The sequence below is a fragment of the Heteronotia binoei genome, chromosome 3 (assembly GCF_032191835.1).
Source record: "Heteronotia binoei isolate CCM8104 ecotype False Entrance Well chromosome 3, APGP_CSIRO_Hbin_v1, whole genome shotgun sequence".
In the NCBI taxonomy this organism is placed as follows: domain Eukaryota; kingdom Metazoa; phylum Chordata; class Lepidosauria; order Squamata; family Gekkonidae; genus Heteronotia; species Heteronotia binoei.
Genome location: NC_083225.1, coordinates 187,591,381 through 187,617,751, shown reverse-complemented (window position 1 = coordinate 187,617,751; position 26,371 = coordinate 187,591,381). Strand labels below are relative to the sequence as shown.

The window sequence follows — 26,371 nt, the reverse complement described above, 5'->3', positions numbered from 1 at the left end:
GACAAAAAAGCCCTGCGTGAAACTATGGTGGCATCAGAGGGTGTGGCCTAATATGCAAACGAGTTCCTGCTGGGCTTTCGACAAAAAAGAGCCCTGCGTGAAACTATGGTGGCATCAGAGGGTGTGGCCTAATATGCAAACGAGTTCCTGCTGGGCTTTTCCGACAAAAAAAAAAAAAGCCCTGCGTGAAACTATGGTGGCATCAGGGGGTGTGGCCTAATATGCAAAACGAGTTTCCTGCTGGGCTTTTCCGACAAAAAAAAAAAAAAGCCCTGCGTGAAACTATGGTGCATCAGAGGGTGTGGCCTAATATGCAAAGGAGTTCCTGCTGGGCATTTCCTACAGGAAAAGCCCCTGCGTGAAACTATGGTGGCATCAGAGGGTGTGGCCTAATATGCAAACGAGTTCCTGCTGGGCTCTTCCGACAAAAAAGCCCTGCGTGAAACTATGGTGGCATCAGAGGGTGTGCCTAATATGCAAACGAGTTCCTGCTGGGCTTTTCCGTCAAAAATAGCCCTGTGTGAAACAATGGTGCCACCAGGGGTGTGTGGCCTAATAGTACATGAGTTCCTGCTGGCATTTTCCTACAAAACAAGCCCTGCCTACAGCCCATGCTAGATAGCGACACTTCCCCCACATAGGCACCGGAGGCCCGACCTTTTCTTGCTCACAGACAGCCTGTTAACCTAAACAACTTCTCACCACGATTTTAACTAGTTAACAATTAACATGGACTCTGGTGCCAAGGCCTGCAACAATCCAAGATGCGGCCAACTTTGCTCTCATATGGATCCTAGCAACACCATCCGTGGACCCAGGCTGACCATCTTAGGTTCTTCTCCTGCTTATCCTCTAATGTGATTTATGCCATCACCCGTCAGCAATGCCCTTCCACTCTCTACACTGGACAAATAAGCCAATCCCTTTGACAAAGAATTACTGGACTGGTCCAACATTAGAAACCACAGCATTCAAAAAAAAACAAAGGCATTTCAAAGGGAGATGAGAAAGAGAGACTGCTGAATTGCAACTGATAATGAAGCACGATGCATCCTCCTGGACTGAATCGAGACCTAGGTTTCCTGTCTCAATACTGATGCTGATTTCTCCGCGCCTACCACCCCTCTGCTTATCACAACTAAATGAACTTCTCTGTGTATTCTAACGTTGTGCACTGCCCTGAGCCCTTAATGGAAGGGCGGCATATGAATTCAATACAACATCATCATCACCATCATCATCTCATGCTTGCTATTGTCATCCCCCTGCTATTGTCATTCACCTGCTGCTGTGACCTGAAGAAGAAGACTGCAGATTTATACCCTGCCCTTCTCTGTGAACTTAAGAGACTCAGAGCGGCTTACAATCTCCTATATCTCCTTCCCCCCACAACAGACACTCTGTGAGGTGGATGAGGCTGAGAAGGCTCTCACAGCAGCTGCCCTTTCAAGGACAACTCCTGCGTGAGCTCTGGCTGACCCAAGCCATTCCAGCAGTGCAAGTGGAGGAGTGGGGAATCAACCCGGTTCTCCCAGATAAGAGAGCTATGGCTGACACAAGGCCATTCCAGCAGGTGCAAGTGAAGGAGTGGGGAATCAAACGCCGGTTCTCCCAAATAAGAGAGCTATGGCTGACCAAGGCCATTCCAGCATCTGCAAGTGGAGGAGTGGGGAATCAAACCCGGTTCTCCCAGGTAAGAGTCCGCACACTTAACCACTACACCAAACTGGCTCTGAAATCACTACAAGATATGAACACAGCTGCTCATCTTGATCTATCCTTCAGCGTGTTTACAAGGCAGGCGAATTGCAGAATATTGTGGGAAGTGTTAATTGTCCGTACCTCTTGTCCGGGGGCGACATGCTTATGAAAAAGCCCAACGTCGTGAGGCATTTGGACAGTAACGCGTCTGTTGTTTTCTTGAAAAGATCCTCCATCACCTAAGTGAAACAGGGGAAAAGTAATTTTATGCAGACATGTTTCTAGCTGTTATTATATTCCTCGCTTGGGTCTAAAGATGGGTTTCAATTAGCAATGCTACACAACACTGCTGGGCTTTCAGAGGCGTTACAACAAAAGAAGAAGAAGATATTGGATTTATATCCCACCCTCCACACCGAAGAGTCTCAGAGTGGCTCACAATCTCCTTTCCCTTCTTCCCCCACAACAGACACCCTGTGAGGTAGATGCAGATATTGGATTTATATCCTGCCCTCCACTCCCTAGAGTCTCAGAGCAGCTCACAATCTCCTTTACCTTCCTCCCCCACAACAGACACCCTGTGAGGTAGTTGAAGATATTGGATTTATATTCTGCCCTCCACTCAGAGCGGCTCACAATCTCCTATATCTTCTCTCCCCACAACAGACAACCTGTGAGGTGGGTGGGGCTGAGAGGGCTCTCACAGCAGCTGCCCTTTCAAGGACAACCTCTGCCAAAGCTCTGGCTGATCCAAGGCCATGCTAGCAGGTGCAGGTGGAGGAGTGGAAAATCAAACCTGGTTCTCCCAGATAAGAGTCCGTACACTTAACCACTACACCAAATTATGTATTCAAACATTTCTATCCAGCTTTCCTTCCTTGTTCAGCTTTAACCTTTTCAACACGAAGAAGAAGACAACGACTGCAGATTTATACCCCGCCCTTCTCTCTCAATCAAAAGACTCAAAGCGGCTTACCGTCTCCTGTATCTTCTCCCCCCACAACAGACACCCTGTGAGGTGGGTGGGGCTGAAAGGGCTCTCACAGCAGCTGCCCTTTCAAGGACAACTCCTGCGACAGCTATGGCTGACCCAAGGCCATTCCAGCAGCTGCAAGTAGAGGAGTGGGGAATCAAACCTGGTTCTCCCAGATAAGAGAGCTCTGGCTGACCCAAGGCCATTCCAGCAGCTGCAAGTGGAGGAGTGGGGAATCAAACCCGGTTCTCCCAGATAAGAGAGCTCTGGCTGACCCAAGGCCATTCCAGCAGCTGCAAGTGGAGGAGTGGGGGAATCAAGCCCGGTTCTCCCAGATAAGAGAGCTCTGGCTGACCCAAGGCCATTCCAGCAGGTGCAAGCGGAGGAGTGGGGAATCAAACCCGGTTTTCTCAGATAAGAGTCCGCACACTTAACCACTACACCAAACTGGCCCCAAAAGTAAGGGAGACCGTCACCAGACTCTACTGCTGTAGATGGAACAATGGAGGCTTGAATTAGTGAGATCATAGAAGAGGTAAGATTCAAGCCAGAGATCTCCTGATTCAAAATGCAATCTCTTTGCTACTGTACCACTCCAGGCACAATGGCTGGAAACCAAAGGCTAGCAAAAGGAGTAAATCTGCATATACAGACACAGTTTTTATACTACGGGTGTCAAGTACTGCAAGCCCTGTCAGGACCGGGTCTGCAGAGAGACAAAATTTTATTTATTTATTTGATTTGATTTATATCCCGCCCTCCCTGCCAAAGCAGGCTCAGGGCGGCTCACAGCATAAAACACTAACAAACAATTAAAATAAAGAAGTATTAAAATTACACATTCAACAATAAAACAAGATATTCAGTAGTTAAAACTGTTAAGAACAGAATATTAGTTTGGTGCTAATTAGTGGCAACGGCCTTTCTTCCACTTCCCTAAAATACAGGCGCCATGTCAGTTAAACGCCAGCTGGAAGAGGACAGTCTTGCAGGCCCTGCAGAACTGCGCGAGGTTCCGCAAGGCCCTCACTTCCTCGGGCAGTTGATTCCACCAGCAGGGGGCTGCAATCGAGAAGGCCCTGTCTCTGGTTGATTTTAATTTCGCCTCCTTCAGCCCGGGGATTACTAATAGACTAATAGAGCAAGAGAGAGGGAGAAGGAAGCGGATGGCAGCCAATTGCTTGAGGGCCTGAGAGGAGCCCTCCAAGGGCCTGATTTGGCCTCCGGGCCACATGTTTGACACCCCTGCAATACAGACATGCAAACCGTTCCTCAAAAACCTGCAGCGACGCTCAACAGCTTCCTCAGCCTACACTTCTCCCCAGTGCTACGACGGGAACACGCACGCGATCTCTGGAGTAAACGATGCCTTTGGCAAACTGTTGTGAATGCAGAGCAAGAACCGGGAAGCCTGATTTCTGCCGAGAACTCAATATAATCTAGCCCATCAGTGATCACCCGCCACAGTAAATTTAAAAAAAAAAAAGATAATTGGCTTTGCTCTGCTCCGTAGTACGCTTCAATTTACAGCTTGTCGAAATAGCTAGCGGCCAAGATGATTCTGCTCTGTCCTTATTGGACTTTTCTCCTTGCCAGTCGCTTGCGAGCAAGAATTTCCATACAGGTCCACCGCTCAACTCCTCTAGATTCCCCCCCCCCCCACTCAGAACAAGAGCCTCGTCCCACTTTTTATGCTCTGACACAGTTATTATGCTACGTTCGACTCAAAAGCATCGAACTGTCTCCTCCAAAGCAGCCGTCACGCCATCTCCACGCTTTTCATTTAATAGGAATGTTTTGTACTCTCCGCCAATTCCCTTAACGCAACGGGAGAGCTTATGACTGTAATGTCCTATGAAAAAGAACAATGAAACTTTAAAAAAAGGTGAAAAGCTAGTATTCTGAGGGATCCCTGAAGTGAGTTTGTCTGATGAGGCTGCGGGGAAGCAATTCACACGTTCAGGGCTACAGCTGGAGTTGCCTTAAGCCAGCTGAGCATTTCGCCTGTAAGAGTTGTGTATGATGAGACACATGGTCATAGAGTTGGAAGGGACCTCCAGGGTCATCTAGTCCAACCCGCTGCACAATGCAGAAAACTCGCCAATATCTCCCTCTAAATTCACAGGATCCTCATTGCTGTCAGATGGCCATCTAGCCTCTGTTTAAAAACCTCCAAGGGAGGAGAGCCCACCATCTCCCGAGGAAGCCTGTTCCACTGAGGAACTGCTCTAACGATCAGGAAGTTCTTCCTAATGTTGAGCCGGAAACTCTTTTGATTTAATTTCAACCCACTGATTCTGGTCCTACCTTCTGGGGCCACAGAAAACCATTCCACACCATCCTCTCTATGACAGCCCTTCAAGTACTTGAAGATGGTGGTCCTATCACCTCTCAGCCGCCTCCTCTCCAGGCTAAACATGCCCAGCTCCTTCAACCTTTCTTCGTAGGACTTGGTCTCCAGACCCCTCACCATCTTCGTCGCCCTCCTCTGGACCCTGTTCCAGCTTGTCGTAGGAAAAAGAACAATGAAACTTTTCTAAAAGGCGAAAAGCTAATATTTTGAAGGATCCCTGAAGCGAGCTTGTCAGGGTGAGGCTGCGGAGGAGCACTTCACACGTTCAGGGCTGCAGCTGGAGTTGCCTTCAGCCAGCTGAGCATTCTGCCTGTAAGAGCTGTTGTGTATGATGAGACACTTGGTCCAGCACAAGCTTTCGTATGGAGCTTGTATCCTTCAGGATGTTATAGAACTAACATTTTAGCCCCGTGTCTGAAGAAAAGTGGCACTGAAACAGGAATTGAAACACTGGCTGTCCTGTTGCGTGCGCGCACACACACACACACACACATATATATATACACACACACACATACATATATACAAACACACAAATATATATATATATATATACACACACACACACACACACTCATATACACGCACACTCATATACACACACACACACATTTATATATATACACACATGTACACACACACACATATACGCATATACACACACACACATATATATATATATACACCCATATACACAGTTTGGTGTAGTGGTTAAGTGTGCGGACTCTTATCTGGGAGAACCGGGTTTGATTCCCCACTCCTCCACTTGCAGCTGCTGGAATGGCCTTGGGTCAGCCAGAGCTCTGGCAGAGGTTGTCCTTGAAAGGGCAGCTGCTGTGAGAGCCCTCTCCAGCCCCACCCACCTCACAGGGTGTCTGTTGTGGGGGAGGAAGGTAAAGGAGATTGTGAGCCGCTCTGAGACTCTTCGGAGTTGAGGGTGGGATATAAATCCAATATCTTCATCTACCTCACAGGGTGTCTGTTGTGGGGGAGGAAGGTAAAGGAGATTGTGAGCGGCTCTGAGACTCTTCGGAGTGGAGGGCGGGATATAAATCCAATATCTTCTTCTTCTTCTACACACACACATATATATTCATATATATACATACGTACACACACCTATATACATATACATACACACACACATATATATTCATGGGATTAATGGAGATTCAGAATCACTACATGGATGGGGAAGATTGATACCTTCAGGAAGGTTGTAATGATCCTGGGTCTAGTGAGGCCTGCAGGTAGGGTGGCCAGAACGTCCCGCCCTCCTGGGAAAGTCCCGCCCCCACCTCCTGAATCCCGTGTCCCGATTGGCCAAGCTCGGGACTCATTCAGAGTCCCGGATTGGCCAGTGCCCCTGTCCGTCATTTTTTCTCCATTATTTTTTTTAATGATGAAGCCAATTACAAGGCAGCCTGCCTCCCCCAGCCAATCACAGGGGCACCTGGAAGGCGAGGGGGGCATGCCAGGCACCAGGGCTCTCACCAGATTGGGCCCTGCTGCCTGCCCTGGAGGCTCCGCCTCCAGGCTTCCCGCCCGACTGCAGTTAACTAGAGAAGGAAGAGCGGAGAGAGAAGAAGGTACGATGGGGAGGGGAGGGAAAACTGGGGTGTTTGGGGGAGGAGGGAAGCCCCAGGGCCATGTGCTTTTGCACCTCCTGTAGCAGCAACTCGTGAGTAGACAGGCCAATCCCCCCTTCAGAGCCACCTAGCCAGGAACGGGGAGGAGGGAAGCCCCAGGGCCATGTGCTTTTGCACCTCCTGTAGCAGCAACTCGTGAGTAGACAGGCCAATCCCCCTTCAGAGCCAACTAGCCAGGAACGGGGAGGAGGGAAGCCCCAGGGCCATGTGCTTTTGCACCTCCTGTAGCAGCAACTCGTGAGTAGACCGGCCAATCCCCCCTTCAGAGCCAACTAGCCAGGAACGGGGAGGAGGGAAGCCCCAGGGCCATGTGCTTTTGCACCTCCTGTAGCAGCAACTCGTGAGTAGACAGGCCAATCCCCCCTTCAGAGCCAACTAGCCAGGAACGGGGAGGAGGGAAGCCCCAGAGCCATGTGCTTTTGCACCTCCTGTAGCAGCAACTCGTGAGTAGACAGGCCAATCCCCCCTTCAGAGCCAACTAGCCAGGAACGGGGAGGAGGGAAGCCCCAGGGCCATGTGCTTTTGCACCTCCTGTAGCAGCAACTCGTGAGTAGACAGGCCAATCCCCCCTTCAGAGCCAACTAGCCAGGAACGGGGAGGAGGGAAGCCCCAGGGCCATGTGCTTTTGCACCTCCTGTAGCAGCAACTCGTGAGTAGACAGGCCAATCCCCCCCTTCAGAGCCAACTAGCCAGGAACGGAGAGGAGGGAAGCCCCAGGACCATGTGCTTTTGCACCTCCCTTGGCAGCAACTCGTGAGTAGGGAGGCCAATCCCCTCTTCAGAGCCGACTAGCCAGAAAGGGTGGGGGCGGAGAGAGGGAAACATCTTCATTTCCTATGAAAGGAAGACATTTTAAAAAGGTGTGCTGTCGCTTTAAATGTGATGGCCAGAACTCTCTTGGAGTTCAGTTATGCTTGTCACACCCTTGTTCCTGGCTTCACCCCCAAAGTCTCCTGGCTCCACCCCCAAAGTCCCCAGATATTTCTTGAATTGGACTTGGCAACCCTATCCTTAGGCCAGCTTGCTTTTTAAAATTGGGGTTTCCTCTCCCACTTTGCCGTGTAAAATTGTCTATCACAGGGTGCTTAGGCTGCTTGGTGTAAAGGTTGCTTGTTGGCTCTCTGGATGTTGTTATGGTGGTGGTGGTGTATATTTTTTTTTAAAAGAGAAATAATATCTGTCTCCGACAAGAGGCTTGTTGTGGAAAAGACCAACCCCCTGTTGTCTTTTTTCCCCCTCTTTCTTTCTTTCTTTCTTTCTTTCTTTCTTTCTTTCTTTCTTTCTTTCTTTCTTTCTTTCTTTCTTTCTTTCTTTCTTTCTTTCATAGGGATCCCTGGAGGTCCCTTCCAACTCTGTGATTCTTTGATGCTAAGCAGGTGCTCTGCCACTGAGCCACAGACTCTTCCAGTCTGCTGTAGACTGACCTTTTGTCTAGCGAGATGGGTATTGTCTGCTCAAGCTAGCATTGGCTCTCCAGGGTTTCAAGTGGAGGTCTTCACATGACATGATCCTTTTAACTAGAGATGCCAGGGTTGAACCTGGGACCTTCTGCATGCCAAGCCAAAGACGCTTTCTAGCTGCTTATACTGCTTTCTAGCTGTCTTATACTGACCTTTGGTCTATCAAGATGGGTATTATTCAGAGGTGGAATTCTAGTCGGAGCTCCTTTGCATATTAGGCCTCACCCCCTGATGTAGCCAATCCTCCAAGAGCTTACAAAAAAGAGGGTCTAGTTCCATAGAACTTACAGCAAAACCCAAGAAAGAGTTATAGTGTTTTAAAGGCAATCTTTTGTGTGTGTGTGTGAAATCCTTTTCTGTTTGCCATTGGAAGTTGTGGAAAGTACTTCTGAGCATCTTTTAATAGAGGCATGTGAGAGTCCTCAGATCTGGGGTGGCAGGGTGGCATCAGGAAATACTTCTTAGTTTTAGGAAAGGAGAATCTAGGTTGTTTTTGTAATAGTTATTTGAGGGTGGAAGATAAAGTGAGTAAAAGTTTTACACTGCCCACAAATAACGTTCCTGAAATGACCAATAATATTAGTACTGGGATCAATGACTAGGAGTTGTTGCATTCATAGGATGTAATAGAATGCGGGCAGAATGAATTACTACAGAAACTCTGAATGTGCCAGTATTCTCTTAATGGATTGCAAAGCATGTCTCTCTGCTGGGAGGGAGGGCTGCTTTTGCTCTTTCCTCAGGATCGGAGGAGCGCCTGTGGGGGGAGCGCGGCAGGGAGGAAAGCCGGACGAGAGTCGAGATTGGCCAGCCGCTGGCCGTGAAAGCAGCCTGAGGGATAGGGTTGCCAATCCCCAGGCTGGGGGCAAGGGATCCCCCAGTTTGGAGGCCCTCTCCCCACTTCAGGGTCATCAGAAAGCAGAGGGGAAGAGGGAAATGTCTGCTGGGCTCTCCATGATTCCCTATGGAGACTGATTCCCATAGGGTGTAATGGAGAATTGATATAGGGTATAATGGGGAATTGTCGGGTGTCTGGGGCTCTGGGGGGCTGTTTTTTGAGATAGAGGCACCACATTTTCAGCATACCATCTGGTGTCTCTCCTCAAAACACCCTTCAAGTTTCAAAAAGATTGGACCAGGGGGTCTTATTCTATGAGCCTCCAATGAAGGTGCTCCTAGCCGTTATTACCAATGTAAAGGAAAGGTCCCCTGTGCAAGCACCAGTCGTTTTTGACCCTGGGGTGACGCTGCTTTCACGTTTTCACGGCAGACCTTTTTAGGTGGTGGTTTGTCATTGCCTTCCCCGGTCATCTACACTTTCCCCCCAGCAAGCTGGGTACTCATTTTACTTCCTGTTTCCGGCAGTGGCATTTGGGGGAAATGATGTCACAGGAAGTGATGTCACTTCCTGCTTCCGGCAGGTGGTGCAGGGAAAACGATGTCACGGGAAGTGATGTCACTTCCTGTTTCCGGCAGTGGCATGACGTCACTTCCTGTTTCCGGCGGGCGCGTGCTTCGCGCGCGCACACACACATTCATCCCCCCCTCAAGGTGTCCCTGGCTGGCCTGCAGATATTATGGCCACCCTACCTGCAGGCCCCCAAGGAGCCTGCCTAGGAGTTACAAAAGAATCTATATTTCTCGGGATCCCTTCTGTCCCTCTGATTGGGTGGCAGGGTTTTGGAGGGAAACTGGCCCAGAGAGGGGTGGGGCCTGGGAGGAGAACATAAAAGGGCCAAGCCCAGGCACGGTGTCCTCTTTTCCTAGGAGGCAGAGCTGAGGAAGAGCTGCTGCAAGGAAGAGACCCTCGCCCTTAGAGAAAAGGTGAGTAGGCCCAGATCTGACCGAGACAGTCTAGGGGCAGTATGTCCAGACACGTTAGGGCATTGGCTTCTTTTCCCTTCACTCCTTTTACTGTTTAATGCAACTTGTTAGTTTATATTGCAGTGAACTGATCTTTTAAATAATTTTTTTTTCTGTTCACTCTGCCTGATCCTCACACCTATTATTTGGCCTAAGCTAAAGGAGGCCTGAAGGGCTTGGGAGGGAACTCTGGGCCTTCTCAAGGGGAACCCTTAACCCAGAGTGGTGGCAGCAATTGGTAAGACCCCCCCTGATTCATAACAAAGGCTATGGACTTTATGGAAGTACTGTGAATGGAATTGGACTGAGTATTCTTTATGTGAATGGTACCGTAATTCTATAGTTTGCCTGTTCTTGATAAAATACATATCGTATATATTTTAGTGATAAGAGTATATATTGCAGTGATAAGAGAAAGGCAGGTTAGCCGATGGGTGGGAAGGAGAGATGGAAGCCTGAAAAGGGGAGAGACTGTGGTGGCTTCAGGGAAAGGAAACAGGAAATAGTAGAGGAGGGAAAAATGAGACACCCCCTTCAAGTGCTTGTTGGTCCCTCGTGTACGTATTATATGTTAAAATAACCACAAAAGATAAAATGATCATATATCAGATTCTAAAAATAAGTTCAGAATGCCACAGAAGCCTAATCCCTCAAAGTGACTACAAAACTTTGATGCCACTGAGACGGTTTTTTTTACTACTGTTTCTGTAATCCTTCTATCATTCTCTAAAAAGATTTCAAAGGCGATATACAACGGATTCTGAGGTGTGAATTCCACAAGGACGTAACGTCTGCTCCTGAAGAATCCCCCTAATTCCCCTCCATTCTAGGGTTGCCAAGTCCAATTCAAGAAATATCTGGGGACACTGGGGGTGGAGCCAAGAGACTTTGGGGGTGGAGCCATTTTCATTTCATTTTATTTGATTTATATCCCGCCCTACCCCACCGAGGCGGGCTCAGGGCGGCTCACAACACAGAAATTCTAACAATAGGGTCTAAAAATTAAAATACATAATAATTTACATAATTAAAACAACTAAAATCAATCGATCAATGTCAGTGTGCTATCTTCCAATCTTCCTTCACAATATTTCAATGCCGGACAGTTATAAGCCAACCGGAAGAGGACAGTCTTATAGGCCCTGCGGAACTGTCCAAAGTCCAGCAGGGCCCTGACCTCCTCCGGTAATTGGTTCCACCAGCAAGGAGCCAGGAGACTTTGGGGGTGGAGCCAGGAGTCATTAGGGGTGGAGCCAAGATCAAGGCTGTGACAAGCATAATTGAACTCCAAAGGGAGTTCCGGCCATCACATTTAAAGGGACGGCACACCTTTTCGAGTCCTTCCTTCCACAGGAAATAATGAAAGATAGGGGCACCTTTTTGGGGGGCTCACAGAATTGGACCCCCTGGTCCAATCTTTTTGAAACTTGGTTGGTATTTTGGGGAGAGGCACTAGATACTGTAATGGAAAATTTGATGCCTCTACCCCAAAAAACAGCCCCCCCAGAGCCCCAGATACCCGCGAATCAATTCTCCATGATTTTCTATGGGAATAAATCTCCATAGGGAATAATAGAGTTCCCAGCAGACATTTTCCTCCCCTCCCCCCGCTTTCTGACGACCCTGATGCGAGGGGAGGGTCTCCAAACTGGGGATCCCCTGCCCCCACCTGGCAACCCTACTCCATTCCCCTAATGGAGCACATTAAAGCTAGGGTTGCCAAGTCCAACTCAAGAAATATCTGGGGACTTTGGGGGTGGAGCCAGGAGACTTGGGGGTGGAGCCAGGATGTGGCAATCACAACTGAACTCTGGAGTTCTGGCCATCCCATTTAAAGGGACCACATTCCTTTTAAATGCCTTCCCTCCATTTGGAATAATGAAGGATAGGGGCTGTCAGAATGCAAGTTTGTTAGTCAATGGCAAAGATGTTGTAAGGGGAGGGATGGTGGCTCAGTGGTAGAGCATCTGCTTGGGAAGCAGAAGGTCCCAGGTTCAATCCCCGGCATCTCCAACTAAAAAAGGGTCCAGGCAAGTAGGTGTGAAAAACCTCAGCTGGAGACCCTGGAGAGCCGCTGCCAGTCTGAGTAGACAATACTGACTTTGAAGGACCAAGAGTCTGATTCAGTATAAGGCAGCTTCATATGTTCATATGTAACACAAGCAGATGGCATTTGGGAAAAGCCGAGACTTTTGTTTCCTAGAAAGAGGAAGCTTTGTCTGGCGCTGTACCACCACGGCCTCCGATGAAGCAAAGCAATGCAAGTGGCGATTTGCACACAAGGATTTCTCGTTCTGTTGTCAGTGGCTTGCACGCGAGGATTTCTCGTTCTGTTGTCAGTGGCTTGCACGCGAGGATTTCTCGTTCCGTTGTCAGTGGCTTGCACGCGAGGATTTCTCGTTCCGTTGTCAGTGACTTGCACGCGAGGATTTCTCGTTCCGTTGTCAGTGGCTTGCACACAAGGATTTCGAGTTCTGTTGTCAGTGACTTGCACGCGAGGATTTCTCGTTCCGTTGTCAGTGGCTTGCACACAAGGATTTCGAGTTCTGTTGTCAGTGACTTTCATGCGAGGATTTCTCGTTCCGTTGTCAGTGGCTTGCACACAAGGATTTCGAGTTCTGTTGTCAGTGACTTGCACGCGAGGATTTCTCGTTCCGTTGTCAGTGGCTTGCACACAAGGATTTCTCGTTCTGTTGTCAGTGACTTGCACGCGAGGATTTCTCGTTCCGTTGTCAGTGGCTTGCACACAAGGATTTCGAGTTCTGTTGTCAGTGACTTTCATGCGAGGATTTCTCGTTCCGTTGTCAGTGGCTTGCACACAAGGATTTCGAGTTCTGTTGTCAGTGACTTGCACGCGAGGATTTCTCGTTCCGTTGTCAGTGGCTTGCACACAAGGATTTCTCGTTCTGTTGTCAGTGACTTGCACGCGAGGATTTCTCGTTCCGTTGTCAGTGGCTTGCACACAAGGATTTCGAGTTCTGTTGTCAGTGACTTTCATGCGAGGATTTTTCGTTCTGTCGTCGGTGACTTGCACGCAGGGATTTCGAGTTCTGTCGTCGGGTGGTGTGTTTCGAACCACTTGACTCTTTTTTTGTTTGTTTAACCCGCACAAAGTCAGGGGAGAGATGGGAGTCCAGGGACCGCAAGTGATAAGAAGAACAGAAATACAGGAAACAGTGGGGGGACAGAGCGGGGTTGTGTGTATTAGATTATGATGTGGCTGCTGACTTCAGAGATGTATTGTGGAAGGGAAGAGCTAGCTTCAAGTCTGGTAGCACCCAGAGACCGACGCAATTTTCGGGGCATAAGCCACACCTTTTCTGTCACTGACAAGATCAGGCAAGGCTTTTGCCCAGCAAGACTTCTGACTGCCTATGCCATTTTTTTTAAAAAAAAGGTTGCCAGGAGAACTGTAGCCTTCCTGAGCTCATTAGGTAGGCCATTCTATATGGTGAGGGCCACAACACTCGTTTTTAATTAGGAGCTACATGGAATATGCATATTATTCCCACTCATTCATTTCCATTCATCACCAGCTTCAATTCAAGGTACTGGCTATAACGTACAAAACACCATACGGCCTTGGTTCCCTTATATTCTCCACCAGTTGCTCAGTAACTCTGTTTGTAAATGCTATGCCCCAAAATATAATGTACTGTAGTCTAGTGTTGAAGAAGAAGATATTGGATTTATATCCCGCCCTCCACTCCGAAGAGTCTCAGAGCGGCTCATAATCTCCTTTATCTTCCTCCCCCACAACAGACACCCTGTGAGGTGGGTGGGGCTGGAGAGGGCTCTCCCAGCAGCTGCCCTTTCAAGGACAACTTCTGCCAGAGCTCTGGCTGACCCAAGGCCATTCCAGCAGGTGCAAGTGGAGGAGTGGGGAATCAAACCCGGTTCTCCCAGATAAGAGAGCTCTGGCTGACCCAAGGCCATTCCAGCAGGTGCAAGTGGAGGAGTGGGGAATCAAACCCGGTTCTCCCAGATCAGAGAGCTGTGGCTGACCCAAGGCCATTCCAGCAGCTGCAAGTGGAAGAGTGGGGAATCAAACCCAGTTCTCCCAGATAAGAGTCCACACACTTAACCACTACACCAAACTTGACTGATGTGAGATTCCTACATTTCATGTTAGAGGGAGGGAAGGTGACATTTAGTTGTTTTTCAAGAGGCACGTGAAAAGTATACAGAAAGAGCACAAGAACATAAGAGAAGTTATGCTGGATCAGGCCAATGGCCCATAAAGTCCAACACAAAGTGGAAGGACTTCTGGAGTTCTGGCCCTGCCGGTGGACCTCTTGGTGACAACCTGGGTTTGGGCCCGTCTGACGTAGAGCGTTGGACTGGATAGGCCATTGGCCTGATCCAACCTGGCTTCTCTTATGTTCTTATGCCTGGGGGGCAGTGATGCTCTGTCTTCTTGGTGCTTGGGGGAGCACATTGGGAGGGCTTTAGAGTTCTGGCCCTGCTGGTGGACCTCCTGATGGCACCTGGGTTTTGGCCACTGTACGACATAGAATGTTGGACTGGATGAGCCACTGGCGTGATCCAACATGGCTTCTCTTATGTTCTTATTAGATCTAGAACCCACTGATCTGTCTGTTTGGAGGTCCATGGTGTCCGTACAACTCTCCTCCACCACATTTCAAATGAATCAGCTTTCTTCAGTGTCTAGCTTTCACACCCGTATGAAGTAATGGGGAGTACTATGGCAAGAACTAGCTTGATTCAGCAACATGCTCTTATGCAATTCTATTTCGTTCTGTTGGTGTTCCGTGGGGACATCATGCTACAGATGAAGAGGGAATGCCAAAATGTTGTGTTAAACCAACAGGGCTCACTTTGTCCAGGCATAAATCTGACAATTAAAAAAGATCAGCTGGTTTGAAGTCGGCTGGCTTCTGCAGGGATTCCCATTTTTCTAGACATGCTGCTAGGATCTTCCCACGAATGTCTCTAATTTAATGTAGTGGCTAAGTGTGCGGACTCTTATCTGGGAGAACCAGTTTTGATTCCCTCCTCCTACACATGCAGTTGTTGGAATGGCCTTGGGTTGGCCATAGCTCTCTCAGAGCTGTTTCAGCTTGAAACTGCTTGAAATAGCAGTTTCTCTCAGAGCTCTCTCAGCCCCACCCACCTCACAGGTGTCTGCTGTGGGGGAGGAAGGTAAAGGAGTACTTGAAGGGCTGTCATCTAGAGGATGGTGTGGAATTGTTTTCTGTGGCCCCAGAAGGTAGGACCAGAACCAATGGGTTGAAATTAAATCAAAAGAGTTTCCGGCTCCACATTAGGCAGAACTTCCTGACCGTTAGAGCGATTCCTCAGTGGAACAGGCTTCCTTGGGAGGTGGTGGGCTCTCCTTCCTTGGAGGCTAGATGGCCATCTGACAGCAATGACGATCCTGTGAATATAGGGGGAGGTATGTGTGAGTTTCCTGCATTGTGTAGGGGTTGGACGAGATGACCCTGGAGGTCCCTTCCATGATTCTATGAGATTGTGAGCCATTCTGAGACTCGGAGTGGAGGGCGGGATATGAATCCAATATCATCTTCTCCTTCTCCTCCTTCTGTGGATAGCCACAGTAGATGCAGTATCTGAGCACTCAGCATTACGAAGTCACTGTCCTGGGAGACGGTCACGGCAGCAACCGGAAACAGCTGACCTCATCCTGTAATTCTTTCTTCAGTTCGGCAGAAAGCTACACACTGACCTCTCTCCCTGCAATATTCTCAAGCCTGGGAAAGTCTCATTCCAAAGAAGCAGTTCCTGTTTCTTGAAAACACTGAAGCAACTCAGATAAAAATAGCTCCGGCGCTTTCCTGGAGTCCTGATGAAATTAGCAGTGGCTCGAGAATATTAAGCGGAACACACAAAAAGCATTCTTCCCTCTGATAAAGAAACAGATTGGGAATATTCGCACTGTGTTCTGGAATGCCAGGGGCGTGTGTTCGGTTGCTTCGGAGAGCTACAAGTCGCGATTTGCTTTCTGCTGCCTCCTCGGTTCAGTGATAGCACCAAGCTGGTGCAAAAGACCCCTACTTCCACAGTCTTAATGCTGTTGCTTCCCAGCAATGTTCCACCTAACGGCTGGTCTGGTCACCTCTCCTGGAAGGCACTGCCTGCCAGGGGGCTAAAGATGCAGACAAAGATGAGGTTTTGGAACCGGAAGAAACAGAGTACTTGCTCTTCATTACGTGGCTTCAATTCTGTCTTGGATGGGCAGAACAACAGATTCAGGGCACAGAGTCCCCCCCACAAACCAACGAACCTTTGCAAAACATTTGCAAGAGTGTGGCAGGACGCAGAATTCTTCTGCTCCTCCTCTGTAAGAAACAGAGAAGTGTCCTTGGACGATGCGCGACGGATCTCTTTCCTCCCCTGCTTGTCGCAAATTCAATTTCATGGCTTTATTCGTTCGGAAGAAGTGAAACCTCGGTGTGGTGCGATGAAGAAGACTGAGTACATGCGACTAGAGGCTGGGTTCTAATCTCACATCTTCCACGTTGCTCGGTTGACCTTGTTCTTGTTGGGTTGTTGTGGCGAAAAATGAACCCTGTATGCTTGTCTCAGTTGCTTAGACAAACGGCAGGATAAAAATGTTCTCGACAGACAGAACTGGTTACTCTTCTAATGCAGGGTTCCCCAATCTGAGAGCCAGCATGGTGTCGTTGTTAAGAGCGACGGAGTCTAATCTGGAGAACTGGCAGGGTGTGGATCTGAATTCCCTCTTCCCAACCCTCTCGAGTCTCTAACCATTATGCCGCATGAGCTCAGTAACATATGCCCCCAACCCTTTAGAAACGGTTTTAAAAATTCCACTACTATCTGTGTGAGGTAAAAATGTTTGCAGTTTCTATTCAGTGTATTTCTAGACCACGTTCCCACCTGAGGGACCTCAGGGCAGTTTGCCAACAGCTGAAAACCACAAATTTCGTTATAAAATAAATATAAAACAGATACAAAACCATCTTTCAAAGCCAGAATTTAAAAAAAAATAGGAACTGCTGCTCACTTTTCCATCCCAGTCCTTTCGTAAAAGAAAAGTCTTCCGTTTCCCTCAGAAGGCACACAGGGCCCTCACCTAGGGTTGCCAACTCTGGGTTGTGAAATTCCTGGAGATCTGGGGGCGGAGCCTAGGGAAGGCAGAGTTTGGGGAGGGGAGGGACTTTAGTGGGGGTAAACAAACAGAATCCCACAGATTGTGGGGGGGGGGGGCACAAAAAGCCTGGTCACAAGGTCCCAAACAGCCAAGTAGAAACAGCAAATCTGATTATCTACTTATTCTTCTGTCTTTCCATTCAAATGTTCAGTCAACTCCACATGGCAAACAAGAGGACAGGTTTACAAGCACGCACATTTTTTTTAAAAGGCAACTGTAACAGTTGAATTGTGTCCCCGAAAGATGAAAACTGACTTCCATTCTCTTCCAAACAGCATCCCCTCACCTGCATGATTTCTTGAAGGCTGTTGATGAAAGCCAGCTCGGCTTCCACCATGTAAAACTCCGCCAAATGCCGGCGACCGTGAGAATCTTCCGCACGAAATGTAGGACCAAAGGTGAACGCCTTGGTAAATGCCCTGTGCGGAAAGAAAGCAGAACATCAAAGACGTAAGATGGACCAAAAAACAGAAACAAACATTTCCCCCCTCTTTTCCTTAAGTGTTGTTGTCCTCCTCTTCCTTGCAGCTCGTGTGCCATGGGCCCAGTATAGAATCTGGAAAATACTCTTTTAAGCAGGAAATCCCATGCTAGTGTGTTTCCTGTAACTGGATTATTATCAGGGGTGGAATTCTAGCAGGAGCTCCTTTGCATTTTAGGCCACACACCCCTGATGCAGCCAATCCTCTTGGAGCTTACGGTAGGCCCTGTACTAAGAGCCCTGTAAGCTCTTGGAGGATTGGCTACATCAGGGGTGTGTGGCCCAGGGGTGGAATTCTAGCAGAAGCTCCTTTGCATATTAAGGCACACCCCCTGATGTAGCCAATCCTCCAAGAGCTTACAAGGCTCTTTTTGTAAGCTCCCGGATGATAGGCTACATCAGGGGTGTGTGGCCTAATATGCAAAGGAGCCTCTGCTAGAATTCCATCCCTGATTGTTATTACTGTTATTATTTCTGCTATCAAGTCACAGGTGACTTATGGTGACCCGGTGGGGTTTCCAAGGCAATGGATGATCACAGGTGGTTTGCTATTGCTTGCCTCTGCGTCTCAACCCTGGTATTCCTTGGTGGTCTCCCAAACACTAGCTAGGGCTGACCCTGCTTAGCTGATGAAATTCGATGAGATCCAGCTAGCCTGGGCTTAGGGATAAATCAGAATATGTTGCTTCAAATTCAGTTGCCTTCCATCAAATGGCTATCTAGGGGATGCTTGCAAAAGAAGAAGAAGAGGAAGAAGAAGAAGACGACTGAGGATTTATACCACGCCCTTCTCTCTAAGTCAGAGACTCAGAGCGGCTTACAATCTCCTATATCTTCTCCCCTCACAACAGACACCCTGTGAGGTAGGTGGGGCTGAGAGGGCTCTCACAGCAGCTCTTGAAAGGACAGCTCTGCGAGAGCTATGCCTAACTCAAGGCCATTCCAGAAGCTGCAAGTGCAGAAGTGGGGAATCAAACCTGGTTCTCCCCGATATGAGTCCACGCACTTAACCACTACACCAAACTGGTTCCCTAAGAACGTAAGAGAAGCCATGTTGGAACAGGCCAGTGGCCCATTCGGTCCACCCCTCTGGCTGGGTACAGACAGACAGCTCCGTGCACACCGGAAGCGCCCCAAACTGTGCTGCCCCCAAATGCCAAATCCCGGTCTGACGCTCCCATGCGATGTGCACGTATATTGTGCGGGGGAGTTTGGACACATTCACATGGTTGATGTGTACGGTCCCCATAGCACAGTTTGGGTTTCTTTTTTTCCCCTTACATTTTTAGTGGCCATGAGCACATGTCCTCATGAGCTCTGGGCAGCTTTTAAAGAAAGGATACCGGTGAGCTCCTAGAGCGGATTGGCGGGTTCGCAATGCCAATCTGCCTTGCTTGCGCACTCCGTGTTCAGATGCCCGGAAAGACGGATGGAGTGTGCCAGAAGCATTTCCTACTGCTTCCCAAGTGGTAGCTATTTGATCCATCTCAGTGACATCAGAGGGTGGGGTGAGTGCAAGAACGGGATGGGCGGCAGCTGTGCCTGTCTGAGCTTGCTTTTTTAATCCACCTGGGGGCTGTGCCTATGTCGGCTCAAACTGCTTGTCTGAATTCAGCCTCTCTGTCACACAGTGGCCAAAACCCAAGTGCCATCAGGGGGTCCACCGGTGGGGGCAGAACTCCAAAGTCCTCCCACTGTTGTCCACCCCCCCCAAGCACCAAGAATACAGAGCATCACTGCCCAAACATAATACTCCATATAAAGGTAGTCCCCTGTGCAAGCACCGGTCGTTTCCGAATCTGGGGTGACGTCGCATCACGTTTTTCACGGCAGACTTTTTATGGGGTGGTTTGCCATTGCCTTCCCCAGTCATCTAAGCTTTCCCTCCAGCAAGCTGGGCGCTCATTTTACCGACCTTGGAAAAAATGGAAGGCTGAGTCAACCTTGAGCCAGCTACCTGAACCCAGCTTCTGCCGGGATTGAACTCAGGTCGTGAGCGGAGAGCTCGGACTGCAGGACTGCAGCTTTACCACTCTGTGCCATGGGGCTCTTAATATTTCACATACCTTGCGGCAAAATAGCCACGGATGGACCTCTGTTCCAGATGTTTCTCCAACCCCCTCTTGAAGCTGTTTCTAGCTGCCACCACTTCCTGCGGCAGTGAATTCCAGATGTTCATTATTCTTCGGGTAAAGAAGTGAGCTAGTGAGCTAAGAAAGGCATTCCTAAAGAACCATAGAGTCCTTCCTCCCCACCAGAAAGGGGTGTTACAAAGAGAGATATTCTGGTACCTGTGACCAATGTTCCTTCTAAGCTGAAGCCTTGTGAGTAAAAATTCTACTTTGTGAGCTACTGAGATTAAAGTTGTGAGCTGCTGCAGACATTACTGTGCTCTGGGGTCATCCTTCCTGAGCTAAGACCAAAATGTGTGAGCTGGAGGCTAAAGATCTGTGAGCTAGCTCACGCTAACTCAGCTTAGAGGGAACACTGCTTGTGACATATGCATCATTCCAGGTCAGGTCAACAGAAGCTGCAGGTGTTTTAAAATCTATGAATATTTGCACTGCTCCTGCAGAGAAGAAACTCAGGAGTCTTTTCTTGCACCAAAAAAGCACAACGCAGCTCCCAAGCTGCAGTTTTGCAATCTCACATCAACACACGGTACACAAAAACAAAGGCAGACGGATTTCAAAGAAAGCGTCAACCCACTGAAACACTTCTGCTTTCCGAAAGACCACACACGCACATTATGGGGTGGGGCGAATTGTTTACCCAGAGCTGTAACTTGTAGAAGGGCTTGTGATCTACCATGAAGGGGGTGGGAGGACAAAATGTTTGATCTGAGTTGGACAGAGATCGGGAGCAAGGACTGGTTGAAGTCAGAACATTTTCAGGATAAAAATGTCCGTTGCCCTCAAAACGCAGATAATTTTTTTAATTTTTCAGGCCTGGCACAAACTGAGAGTTGGCAGGGAGATAAATTGCTAGTTTAGGGGTCTCCAACCTTCCCTAGGCTATGGGCACCCTCTAAATGTTCAGAGGGGGTGATGAACATTATCCCAAAATGGCTTCCACAGGAGGCGGAGTCAAATTAAAAATGGCTGCTTCGTGAGGCAAAGCCAAACGGAATACCTTTCCCTTTATGCCTCCTGGGAGTGATTAAAATGTGGAATTCACTGGTGGAAGATGTCATGATGGTCACAGGAGTAAGCAGCTTTAAAAGGGGATTAGATAGACTCATGGAGGATAAGTCTATCAGTGGCTACTTGCCATGGTGACTGAGGGGAACCTCCACATTCAGAGGTAGTCAATCGCTGAATCCCAGAGTTAGGAGGCAACATCAGGGGAAGGCCTTGGTCTCTCTGCCCTGTTGCTGGCTGTCCAGAAGAACTGGTTGGCCACTGTGTGAGGATGCTGGACTAGATGGAGTTTGGGTCTGATCCATCAGAGCTCTTCTTATGTTCTTAAGAAGGAAATCTTGAAGCAGGAACGGAATCATATACTAACAAAATCCCAGTTTGGTATAGTGGTTTAGTGCACAGACTTTTATCTGGGAGAACCGGGTTTCGTTCCCCACTCCTCCACTTGCAGCTGCTGGAATGGCCTTGGGTCAGCCAGAGCTCTCTTATCTGGGAGAACCGGGTTTCATTCCCCACTCCTCCACTTGCAGCTGCTGGAATGGCCTTGGGTCAGCCATAGCTCTCTTCTCTGGGAGAACCTGGTTTGATTCCCCACTCCTCCACTTGCACCTGCTGGAATGGTCTTGGGTCAACCATAGCTCTGACAGAGGTTGTCCTTGAAAGGGCAACTGCTATGAGAGCCCTCTCAACCCCACCCACCTCACAGGGTTTCTGTTGTGGGAGGAGAAGATACGGGAGATTATAAGCCACTGAGTCTCTGATTCAAAGAGAAGGGCAGAGTATAAATCTGTAGTCTTCTTCCTCCTCCTCCTCTTCTTCATCAGCCCTCCAAATCTTTCATTTGATTGAGGAAGACAGTACTACGTGTTTGTCTTACAACTCCCGGAGCATTTTAGAACAGGATCGATCCTGTTTTACCAATGCTAGAATACCTTTGGAATAAATTACATTCTTCTCATGCAGACTGTATTGAGTTCGCCCGCTGCGGGCATTTATTGGCTACATCCTGAGCCGTTACCAACACCCCTCTTCTGCAGCAGTTTAAAAACAAAACACCTTCCTGCTCTTTAGGACCTCCCAGATGAGTTCTGCAGTAACATCTGCGACGAGTCTGCTTTGGAAATAAACCTCTAAAAACTCCAGACACCTTGTGCAGCTTCAAACATATATAAGCATTTCTCACGGAGGGACCTACATGCCTCTCCTCTTCAACACTTTGGAGATTTTTTTTTTTGTGTTACCAAAGAGCTATTTCTTTTTTCAGAGATTATGAAACCCAAAAAGTTAAGTACAACAGGCCTCAGATTCAGCAGGAGCTCACAGGAGCACAGCTCCTGAAGCTTTCTGAGGGTTCCCCCTCCTCCTCCCCACCTACCTTGTCCATTGAATTAGAGGTACAGCTGCATAACAATCCCTGGATTAGGAGAGCAGGCAGGCAGCCAACCAGCCGCCAGGGGCTTTGATACGCCCCCAGCAGCCCTCATTAACCCCTGGAGGAGCCCATGCCACCCTTTCTCCCCTTCTTATGTGATTTTGGATGGCCGGTGGCTTGCTGGCCTTTTGACTGTGGAGGGGGGTGGCCAAAGACAGCCCCAGGTGAGTGAGGCCTGCTTGGTCAGGTTGCTTTTGGCTGGTGTGTGTGTGGGTGGCGGCATATGCTAATGAGCTCCACCACCTATTTTCCCACAAAATGACCCCCGAGTACAAGTGTGTGTGTGTGTGTGTGTATGGGGGAAGCTAATTACTCAGGTGGAGATGACAAACTCCCCCCCCCCCCATTTCATTATCACTTCTTTCTGTCCTGGCATCCACCACTTTTGGAATTAGGATTGTGACCTAAGTACAATTCGTTGATTAAAGCAAGGGTCTCCAAAGTGGTGCTCTTGAGTGCCAGAGTCCCCCCATGGAGAGCCAGTTTGGTGTAGTGGTTAAGTGTGCGGACTCTTATCTGGGAGAACCGGGTTTGATTCCCCACTCCTCCACTTGCACCTGCTGGAATGGCCTTGGGTCAGCCAGAGCTCTCTTCTCTGGGAGAACCGGGTTGGATTCCCCACTCCTCCACTTGCACCTGCTGGAATGGCCTTGGGTCAGCCAGAGCTCTCTTATCTGGGAGAACCGGGTTTGATTCACAACTCCTCCACTTGCAGCTGCTGGAATGGCCTTGGGTCAGCCATAGCTCTCTTATCTGGGAGAACCGGGTTGGATTCCCCACTCCTCCACTTGCAGCTGCTGGAATGGCCTTGGGTCAGCCAAAGCTCTCTTATCTGGAAGAACCGGGTTGGATTCCCCACTCCTCCACTTGCAGCTGCTGGAATGGCCTTGGGTCAGCCAGAGCTCTCTTTTCTGGGAGAACCGGGTTGGATTCCCCACTCCTCCACTTGCACCTGCTGGAATGGCCTTGGGTCAGCCATAGCTCTGGCAGAGGTTGTCCTTGAAAGGGCAGCTGCTGTGAGAGCCCTCTCCAGCCCCACCCACCTCCCAGGGTGTCTGTTGTGGGGGAGGGAGATAAAGGAGATTGTGAGCCGCTCTGAGACTCTTCGGAGTGGAGGGCGGGATATAAATCCAATATCTTCTTCTTCTTGTAGAAAGTGGGTAAGGTCAGGCTATTAGAAGAGGGAGAAGATATTGGATTTATACTCCACCCTCTACTCTGAATCTCAGAGTCTCAGAACGGCTCACAACCTCCTTTACCTTCCTGCCCCACAACGGAACACCCTGTGAGGTAGGTGGGGCTGAGAGAGCTCTCTCCCAGAAGCTGCCCTTTCAAGGACAGCTCTGCGAGAACTATGGCTGACCCAAGGCCATTCCAGCAGTTGCAAGTGGAGGAATGGGGAATCAATCCCGGTTCTCCCAGACAGAAGTCCATGCACTTAACCACGACACCAAACTGGCTCTCACTGGAGCTTTGATTGGCTGTGCAGACTTTTAAAAACTTTGTTTTGGAAGCAGCTGCTGGCATGACACAAAGATCTTCATGGAGTGACCAAAGGTAAGCCGGGGCAGTCTTTTTTTGGCTAGCTCCGCCTACAGCAGCAGCCATCGGCAGCCATTTTGTGGCTTGTGCACACCATGCTGTGCTCAGTTCCATAAGCACCCAAGGGCTCAAAAACGTCGGCGACCCCCTGGAAGAAAACACTGGCCTGCCATTTATAAGAACCCCCTTGGTTAACAAAGGGGAAACTTGCTCTTCATGACCGTCTATCAAGAATTCTAAGAGGCCCACTCAGGGTTTTTTTTTAGCATATTTTTGCATATTAGGCCACACCCTCCTGATGTAGCCAATCCCCCAAGAGCTTACAGGGCTCTTCTTACAGGGCCTACTGTAAGCTCCAAGAGGACTGGCTACATCAGGGGTGTGTGGCCTAATATGCAAAGGAGCTCCTGGGCCCACTAGATCGGACCAGTCGATCTTCCAGTCCACCATCTGTTTCACAGTGACCAACCAGGAGGCCCGGATTTGGCCAAGAAATGGCACAGAGGCACAGTGCAAACAGGAGACAAGAGAGCCCGATTCCTTCACACTACCCGGGTGGAGGAAATCACCTTTGTGGGGAGACGAAGGAGCAGCAATTAAGGGGATTAAGCTGCAATCTTGGGGAGGGGAGGGGCCTACAATGGAAGAACTTGTGGGCTTCTCTTTCTGTCAAGTCACAGCTGAGTTATGGTGATCCCCGGTGCGGTTTTCGAGGCGAGTGACGATCGATCGGAGGTGGTTTACCACTGCAGCCTCTGTGTCGCAATTTGGGGAAAGGAGGGAAAGAAAGAGGAAGGGGTGTAGCTTCTGTTTGCATGCAGAAGATTCCAGGTTCAATTTCCCGCATCTCCTATTAAAGGATCTAGCAGTAGGTGATACAAAAGACCTTGATTTGAGACTCCGGAAAGCCACTGAGCAGGTGAACCAAATAGTCTGAATCAGTGTAAGTAGAAAAAAACAAAAGACCAGGAGCACCTTGAAGGCTGGACCCAGGCGGGCAGCCTGGGGTGAATGGGAGGCATCCCAAATCGGGCTGGCTCAAAATGAAGCAGTGGAAGCCCGTCCACATGCTCCCCTGCAAAGTACCTGTATCCTGCGTGGCAGATGCTTTGGCATGATCAGACGGCTGCAGCCCACCGTTCTCTTGATGAAATTTGGGTTTCTTTTTTCCCATACATTTTTAGTGGTCTTGTGCATATGTGCACATATGCTCAAGGCAGTTTTTTTAAAAAAAGAAGATATTGGATTTATATCCCATCCTCCACTCCAAATCTCAGAGTCTCAGAGCAGCTCACAATCTCATAAGAACATAAGAGAAGCCATGTTAGATCAGGCCAATGGCCCATCCAGTCCAACATTCTGTGTCACACAGCGGCCAAATATATATATATATACATACACACACACAAACACACACACTGTGGCTAATAGCCACTGATGGACCTCTGCTCCATATTTTTATCTAACCTCCTCTTGAAGGTGGCCATGCTTGTGGCCGCCACCACCTCCTGTGGCAGTGAATTCCACATGTTAATCACCCTTTGGGTGAAGAAGTACTTCTTTTTATCGGTTTTAACCTGTCTGCTCAGCAATTTCATCGAATGCCCACGAGTTCTTGTATTGTGAGAAAGGGAGAAAAGGACTTCTTTCTCTACTTTCTCCATCCCATGCATTATCTTGTAAACCTCTATCATGTCACCCCTCAGTCGACGTTTCTCCAAGCTAAAGAGCCCTAAGCGTTTCAACCTTTCTTCATAGGGAAGGTGTTCCAGCCCTTTAATCATTCTAGTTGCCCTTTTCTGAACTTTCTCCAATGCTATAATATCCTTTTTGAGGTGCGGCGACCAGAACTGCACACAATACTCCAAATGAGACCGCACCATCGATTTATACAGGGCATTATGATACTGGCTGATTTGTTTTCAATTCCCTTCCTAATAATTCCCAGCATGGCGTTGGCCTTTTTTATTGCAAACACACACTGTCTTGACATTTTCAGTGAGTTATCTACCAGGACCCCAAGATCTCTCTCTTGGTCAGTCTCTGCCAGTTCACACCCCATCAACTTGTATTTGTAGCTGGGATTCTTGGCCCCAATGTGTATTACTTTGCACTTGGCCACATTGAACCGCATCGGCCACATTGACGCCCACTCACCCAGCCTCAACAGATCCCTTTGGAGTTCCTCACAATCCTCTCTGGTTCTCACCACCCTGAACAATTTAGTGTCATCCGCAAATTTGGCCACTTCACTGCTCACTCCCAACTCTAAATCATTTATGAACAAGTTAAAGAGCATGGGACCCAGTACCGAGCCCTGCGGCACCCCACTGCTTACCGTCCTCCACTGCGAAGACTGCCCATTTATACTCACTCTCTGCTTCCTATTACTCAGCCAGTTTTTGATCCACAAGAGGACCTGTCCTTTTACTCCATGACTCTCAAGCCTTCTAAGGAGCCTTTGATGAGGAACTTTATCAAAAGCTTTCTGGAAGTCAAGGTAAACAACATCTATTGGGTCTCCTTTGTCCACATGTTTGTTCACCCCCTCAAAGAAATGTAACAGGTTAGTGAGGCAAGATCTTCCCTTACAGAACCCATGCTGAGTCTTCCTCAATAAC

General features: G+C 48.8%; 1 protein-coding gene across 1 annotated transcript in view; it reads right to left on the bottom strand.

Annotated features, from left to right (window-relative positions):
* Window positions 1-26,371, bottom strand: part of NARS2 (asparaginyl-tRNA synthetase 2, mitochondrial) — a 97,512-nt gene that overhangs the window by 19,764 nt on the left and 51,377 nt on the right. The window contains 3 exon segments of the mRNA XM_060235202.1: window positions 1,843-1,889; window positions 1,892-1,940; window positions 17,442-17,574. Coding sequence (XP_060091185.1) covers window positions 1,843-1,889; window positions 1,892-1,940; window positions 17,442-17,574 — 229 coding nt within the window.